The sequence below is a fragment of the Triplophysa rosa genome, linkage group LG1, assembly GCF_024868665.1.
Source record: "Triplophysa rosa linkage group LG1, Trosa_1v2, whole genome shotgun sequence".
NCBI classification, from domain to species: Eukaryota; Metazoa; Chordata; class Actinopteri; order Cypriniformes; family Nemacheilidae; genus Triplophysa; species Triplophysa rosa.
In genome coordinates, this window is record NC_079890.1 from 32,729,711 (window position 1) to 32,737,377 (window position 7,667).

The 7,667-nt window shown below is 39.3% G+C and overlaps 1 protein-coding gene across 1 annotated transcript; it reads left to right on the forward strand.

Annotated features, from left to right (window-relative positions):
* Nucleotides 1-2,637: 2,637 nt before the first annotated feature.
* zgc:153993 (uncharacterized protein LOC767645 homolog) lies at nucleotides 2,638-7,160 on the forward strand. The gene is made up of 6 exons (XM_057333737.1): nucleotides 2,638-2,990; nucleotides 3,698-3,746; nucleotides 3,856-4,017; nucleotides 4,384-4,516; nucleotides 4,752-4,856; nucleotides 6,433-7,160. The coding sequence occupies exons 1-6, from the start codon at nucleotides 2,924-2,926 to the stop codon at nucleotides 6,529-6,531; spliced, it is 615 nt and encodes a 204-aa protein (XP_057189720.1). The 5' UTR covers nucleotides 2,638-2,923; the 3' UTR covers nucleotides 6,532-7,160.
* Nucleotides 7,161-7,667: the final 507 nt, after the last annotated feature.

Sequence of the window (7,667 nt, forward strand, 5' to 3'; positions counted from 1 at the left end):
ACTCAGTACCCTCCTGCTTGAGCTCCACTGTCCCCGGTTCTCCTGGCGGCGCCTGTGGCGAGTGGGGGAGGTGTGACCCGGGGATGACGTCTGCGGTCTCCACCGACGCAGAACTCCCTCCGGTCCCCACGGTTCCGCCTAAGTTGGCTACGGACCCAGTGGTGCGGAGAAGGAGGGAGGAGCATCCAGTCCGGTGATCCAGCCGGCGTCCAGTCCGGTGATCCAGCCGGCGTCCAGTCCGGTGATCCAGCCGGCGTCCAGTCCGGTGATCCAGCCGGCGATCCAGCCGGCGTCCCAGTCCGGGATCCAGCCGGCGTCCCAGCCGGTGCAGCAGCCGGTCGTCCCAGCCGGTCGTCAGCCAGCCGGCCTTCCAGCCGGCGTCAAGCCCTGTCCAGCCGCCTTCCAGCCGGTGCAGTAGCCAGCCGGTGGCCAGCCGGCCTTCCAGCCGGTCCCCAGCCCTGTGCGGCGGCCTTCCAGCCGGCGCCCAGCCTTGTCCGCCGACATTCCAGTCGGCGGTTCCCCCCAGGATTCCCCTACAAAGTCCCCAGGACTTCGCGCCCTCGAGCGCAGCCGGGGACTAGACTGTTCCCCCCACAAGCCCTTGTCTGTCCCCACCCCCCCTCCCATGTTTATTATTTTTGTTGTCCCACCCCAACCCAGTAATTGTATTTTCTGTTTGCCCTTGGTTATGTTGTCTATGTTTATTTGGTTCCTGTCTTTGTCCCAGTCTGTCATGTCTTGTTTGTCAACCCCTTGGTGAACACCTGGGGGTGTTCATTAGGGGGGGCTCTGTCACGGTCCTGCATTCTTGGTTCTGTATTTCTAGTCATGTGGCAGGATGGGACGGAGCCCTTAGGTTTATGTGAGAAAGCCATGAGATGTTTGTTTTTACTTCTCATGTGTTTTCTCGTGTCTCGTCAGTGGCCCCGCCCCTCTCGTTTCCTGTATTGTTTCTCGTCCGTGTCTAATGTTTCCCACCTGCCCTAGCTCGTTATCCCTCATTTGTCTTGCCTTTATATACCCTCATGTTTCATTGTCTTGTTGCTCGTGCATTGTATATGGTGTCTTCGGTGGCGTTCCTTATTTGTATCCTGATTACCTGTTTCTCCCGTGCTCGTGTTCCGTTTGGAGTGTCCTGTCAGTCTTAGTAAGTGTTTAGTTTAGTTTATCTAGTGTTTATTTTCAGTTTAGTGTTAGTTAGTCTTCGTCCTGTCATTGTCTTATTGTATTGAGTTTTCCCCCATCGTGGGTTTTGTTTTGTGTTTTATGTAAATAAAGTCTTGTTTTTGTTAACCCCTTCACTGCTGCCTGCAATTGGGTTCTCTTTTGCACACGATTCCTGACAAATTTATCATAGATTTTATGCAATCAAACATCAGAAAAATGACACCACCATCCAAAAGAATTGACGTATAATCTTAAACTTAGAATTTTAATTAAACCAAAAACATTCAGTTATACAATGCTGGAACGTCTTTATATGGGGGGCCGCAAAGCGATGAACTTAACACAAAGGGGGCCTTAAAACGAAAAAGTTTGAGAAACACTGCATTAGGGTACAGCTGTAAAACCAGCAATTAAACGATACACAGAAGAGGTCCGTACATATAATTGTTTCATCGCTGTCACAGATTTTGAATAAATAAATAGTTTAAAGTTGACCTCGCTGAGGCAAGCAGTAATTTTTCTAAGAATGTGGATAAAGAGTTCCAATGTCAGAAGTCAAGTGACCTTCAATAGCGATGAAAATTAGATCCACGATCACCATAACCAGTTAAAACTATGGTAATGAAAACCTGCCAAAAATAATTACGCTTTTACTCTAATAAAACTATATACTATCGCTGAGAAACAGGCAGAATAACATTTTTATTCAAAAGGTTTTAACCAATTTATTAAAATACATTTTTGTCTGTCAAAAAATATGCCTGTTGCACGAAAACCTTGTACGGACCAGACACGAATGCCATTGGTCAAGAGAAGAAAATGGCTTGCAGTCTAATAGCGACGCCTAATGGTGACTACTATGCATTACAGAGCATTTTAAAATAGACACGATTAACAGATGCATTCCTTACTTTAAAAACCAGTCCGAATAGAAAAACAACAATACACAATCAAACAAATAACTCAAAATAAAAATGATGTTATATTGAATGGATAAAAGTCTTAACATAAAGAATTTAACACATTAACACAATAATTACTCCAATAGCAGCATTTACTCAAATAGCGGCACGTAATAGTGGTGGACTGTAATTTATTGACAGGTTCAGCAGAAGAAAATGAATGTATGTACAAAATAATATACATTACATGAATACATATTATTCAATATTATTTAACATTATACCATTTTTATTATAGAATTCAGGTATATTATCATAACGCCGCTTAATAAATGTACAAAGATTATAATAAATGATAATAAATACACTGCTTTTGTGAACCAGTGCACATTATCAAATAACGCATGCGGTGTTCATTAATCTAAATAGGAGTGGAAATACTTTTACGTATATGCTATAAATAAGAAAATACACAGAATAAACTAAACTAATGTAACGGATAATATTTGTGGTTTTCTGGGCATGGCGAATCTGCGCATATTAATGTCTCTGGCTGCTGTCAAACAGGTCCTCCATTTCCGCGTTACTTCCACGGTTTTTTTCTAGCGTTCCTATGGATCGGGGGATCTGCTGTTAAAACTTCTCGACCATTTCTGCTTTTAGATAATGATTTTATTATTCCAGTAACGCACATCACACCGACATGTAAAGCACATCGAACGATTATATTGATCGATTATGTTTCATTTCGTCTGTAACTGTATATTTAGCGGATTGAGAAGTTGTTAGACTGGTCCGGCTAATTTAGTTAGCAGCTATTACTGCGGGCTGTGGGTTTTTTGCTCAATAAAACCATGGCGGATGCGAACGATGGAGACAGGACAGACGGAAATGAGCCGAGGGGGGCCACAGGCGGTGAAGGTGAGACGTTGGATACGAGTTAAAAGCGATTTGAAACATTTCAAAGTGTTTGATATAGAATGAACTCTTAGCACTTGGTATGACGTCACATCTAGTAGTACGGAAGTGCTCGTTTTCATTCAGGGATCGATGTGGTGTTTAGTACGGGAAATACTGGTGTAACGTGTTAATAGTTTACCTGTATTTGATTTACACACTGCTTTTCTAAAGCCTTCGGTTTTACAAAACTGTCAAGTTTTGGTTAAGACACTTCCTCTGACGTCACAGGCAAATCTGTATGACGTATGACGGGAGTATTTTTTCATTTTTTTTAACGTGGCCAAAAAGATTTACATGACCACGAGCTTTAAAAGCGTCGATCCCTTTCAAAAGTTTTTTTAAATATTATTTTTAAATCAAAATTTGGTCTAAAAGCAATGCTTTTTAGTTTTAAACTGTGGATGAAATCATAAAGAGAAGTGAGAATAAAAGTGTGCCAATAGGGTAATTTGGCTACACCACAATTTCTGATGAACCTGTAAGCAGTCACCGTTAGAACAGGAAATTGTGCCCAACAGAGGTCAGTGTTCACCACATTCTGTAATACCTCAAGCCCAAAACCAGAGGGATTGCTTTCTCTTTCACTTTCAGTCTGTTCAAATGCTGATCTGTTATAAAAATGATAATTGATTAACAACATGAATTATACTTACAACAACTTTTTTTAGATGTCGTGGACGACGCAATCATTCAGCAAGGTGCAGTTCTACTTAGGGGGTAAACAATTGTACTCCTAATGTTAGATCTTCTATACCTTTTGTTTTATTTGCATGCATTCATATGAATCAGTGAGTTTACATCATTGTTTCCTTTTATTCAAATGAAGGTATGTTATTGAGAGAATTCATGTTGAAGATCCAGCCATGCATGTGGGCTATGAGGATCTAGGAGGAAGACCTCAGGATGCAGAAGATCCTCAAATCAAAGGGGTTGTAGAACAGCTTTTGAAAATAGCTGATGACCTTAACAAGAATGCAGAGCTTCAAAAGTACGTTTTTTCAACTTATCTGTCTGATGATGATAGAGGAACTGATGCAGTGTAAATTCTGTGATTGTTCTACTGTAATATTCGATATCAATGATACTGTAGATTATTTTAAGTAGTAGATCTAACTCATAATGAGTTTCATTTGCAAGATGTAATGTTTTTTTTTCTTGTCGTAAAATTGCAAAAAAATTGAACTAGTATTGGAAGTCAAGTTGGCACATAAAAGTGATACACAGGGTCCAAAATGAACCACACCTGCTAATACAAGCAAAAAAAACCTATTTTGCACTATATGTCTTGGCATAACAATTGTGATTTTGTTTCTCGTTTTCCAATTTAGTGGGTCTTTCTTTTATTTTCTGACAGTCTTATCAACACTGTGCAAGCTAACTGCGCTCAGGATGTCTTCATGACGGTAGCCAGGAGCATCTTTGAAGATGGCATTAACTGGGGACGTGTGGTGGCTCTATTTCACCTCGCATATGGACTTATTTACAAGGTAAAACACTCGTTTTGATTTTAACATTGGTCGCAAAAATATTCAAACACTTTAGCTGCACATGAAAATGTAAAAGTATCTCCTGTAGTATCATCAAACAGTCTGTTCTTTGACTGCCTTATTTAATGTAGGAACTGCAAAAGGCTTTTTTGGTGGCATAAATGTATCAACAGTGAAAAAATGTACCTTTTCATAACACGCAAATTAAGAACATTATTACTTTATATTCCTCTAGGCACTGACTCAGAACCGCTTTGAAATTATCAGGAGAATCATTAGCTGGGTTTTACAGTTTATCAAGGAAAACATTTCTGCCTGGATCAGAGCGCAAGGAGGATGGGTAAGTTGCTGTTTTCTGGCCACCCATGTGGAACCACACAGGTCGAGCCAGACATGGGCCACCACACACATAGACGTGCCCACTCGAGACAGGAAGTGCGCAAGCACAGACCCAGACGCATCCCGTCCCGTCTAGAAAACACACACAAACCCACTAGGACACATCAAGTTTAGATTTTTGATTCATATCTAAAACAAACCTAAAATGTTTGTGTGGTTCTAGCATTACGCGCACACAAATACATGCATGTGTAAATGTCGTCTTATGCTGTTGATGTGATAATAGACAAATTTAGGATTTGTTAATAAAGTATATAGGATTTTTTTACCTTTTACATCTCATCTCAGTGTTGGTGGCTTCAGTATTCATGTGCGCTGCAGAGCCCCACCAGTGTTGGCTGAAGTTCCTGGGGCCACTCAAGTTTAATAGCACACATATGATCATAAAGGAAGCAGTATGTGGGGTGCAGGGTTTAGACATCAAACGGCATACTGTGGCCCTGAGAATGGGGATAAAGTGAACATGTGACAATATTTACTGTGCAATAAGCAGTATGAGCTTGGAGAAAGCGAGCATAAACAGATTGACAAAATGATGTCTGAGCAGTTTTTCCTCATTTATAAGGATTTGAGAAAGATGGGGGCGGGGCACCTCCCATTTTCAATAGGGATTGCAAGGCATAGGCATGTCGCCTGCTTACTTTTGGACAAAAAACCTACACCTTGTAATGGAAAATGTAACATTTATATACTGCCAGTCAAAAGTTTGGAAACACTTTTATATTTTTTCCCCACAGTTTAGAATATAGAGTAAATTCATCAAAACGGTTGCACAACTGTTATGTTGCAAATAAAAGCATCTAAAATAAATCAAAACTATGTTATATTTTAGTATCCTCAAAGTAGCCACCCTGACTAGAATTGTAGCAAAATTGTTCTTTTTGCACTTTTTATCTAGCTTCTTGAGGTTTTAGAGAGTTTTTTAAAAGGAGTATTGAGAGAATTTCCATCTATTCAGGGCTCTTATAGGCTGCTTTTTCTTTATTATTTGGTCTAAATGTTTTTTTCTACTGAAAGAAATGTATATGTTGGCACAATTATATTTTTGTTTACAAGAGTAATTTTAAACATTTAGGCGCGGTTTCCCGGACATTATCTTAAGCCAGGACTAGGCCTTAGTTAAATTAGGATATTTAGGTAGTTTTTACAAACAAACCTTAAAAACAAACATTAATGGTGTGCATCTTAAGACAAAACAATGGCACTGATATATTTTAAGATTAAGACAGCTCAAACATTTATTTTAGTCTGGGACTAGCCTAAACCCTATCCGGGAAACTACTCCTTAAGGATACAATTTAAGATGAAAATATTTTTAGGATTATTAGAAACATTTTAGTAAAGTGTTCTGGTAGTGTAAACTGGTAGTGTATATTCAAATCCAGATTTTCCTTTATGGGTTAAAATGTTACGGCTACTTTGCAAATTGTACAGGTCATTCACTTTAAGTACTGTTTGACAGTGATATCCAGTGTGTTATCACTGAGGTCTAATGCTCGCTCTGTTCTGTGTTGAAGGAGGGCGTTGTTCGTAGCGTGTCCAGATGGCGCAATGTGTCCTGCATCGCTGCGGTGGCATTCATCGTAGCCGTTGTTTACTGGAGACGAAGTCGCTAAGATAAAAGCAAAAGAGATGTCAGATTCACAATTCTCATTGAAACTCAAAAGCAATACACTGTCTAATTCATGCAAAACATGGACCAATCATCTGTCATGTGGACCAATCATGCGTCATATCTTGCTGTGTAAATGAACGTTTACTGGTGATGCAGTTTGTTTTGTTTTTCTATCTAACGTTTCTCTATTGAAGTGTTTGTATTTCTGTGAAATCAAGTGACAAACATATTTTGCCTTGATTTATTTATGTGTAGCTTATCTCAAGGATTTTTAATGCACTGCACTATTTCTCCAACAGTGCCTTTTAGTAGACGAGTTTTGTAATAATCAGTTTTTTAATGTGCCACATCAGACACCAGCCCTACCTCGAAACAGCTAAATATATGAAACCAAATGTTTACCTTGGATTTAGTTTTAAAGGATGTCGTTTGAAATACTGAGAAAGGGCATAAGTAATACATATATGAAATATATTTGACCTATTTTAACTTTTAGGTTGAACCTCAAAGCAACTAATAGGGATTAAATGACTGAGGCTTCGAAATGTTGTGTATTGTGAATATTGACAATTCTTACACAACTCTTGAAATAAATAAGATGAATTATCAGGAAATGTCTACTTGTTTATTATATTATTGGTGTGCTTGTAATATGTTATTGTAATTTTAGCAATTGGCAAAATGCATTTATACTGAAGCATGTTTCTAATGAATACCAGAGGCCTGGTGTTGTATGAACGGTGTGTAGAACTCAATGCCCATTTTGCGCATGTCCCTGCTGTCCTTCTGAAACCTTGTATCTCCGTATTTTGTATTTTTATTGCCATAAATCAGTAGTTACCCTTTGTTTGTCACTGGATTTTGCTTGTGAACTTTGACAATCATTTAAAAGTACAGTGTTCTTTTCCATTTCCTCAAAACAGCAAAATTGGACATGCAACGTTTCATAAGGACTGGCAATTTTCACTCTAAATGGTTTCTAAATTTCAATTCATGGTTGGGTCAAACATGGACATTTTCTATAGGTTAACAACTATTTCCTTGGTCCATATTTTACCCAACCATGAGTGAAACCACCCATCATTTTTTAGAGCGTATGCATTTTAATTCTTTAAAGAATTGTGTGGCAGGTTTGTT

Bases quoted from the DNA above. Each gene is read 5' to 3' on its own strand.
- zgc:153993 (XM_057333737.1), top strand. From the start codon at position 2,924: ATGGCGGATGCGAACGATGGAGACAGGACAGACGGAAATGAGCCGAGG. The intron at 2,991-3,697 runs GTGAGACGTTGG...AACTTTTTTTAG, and splicing joins GGGGGCCACAGGCGGTGAAG to ATGTCGTGGACGACGCAATC. The intron at 4,018-4,383 runs GTACGTTTTTTC...ATTTTCTGACAG, and splicing joins AAGAATGCAGAGCTTCAAAA to TCTTATCAACACTGTGCAAG.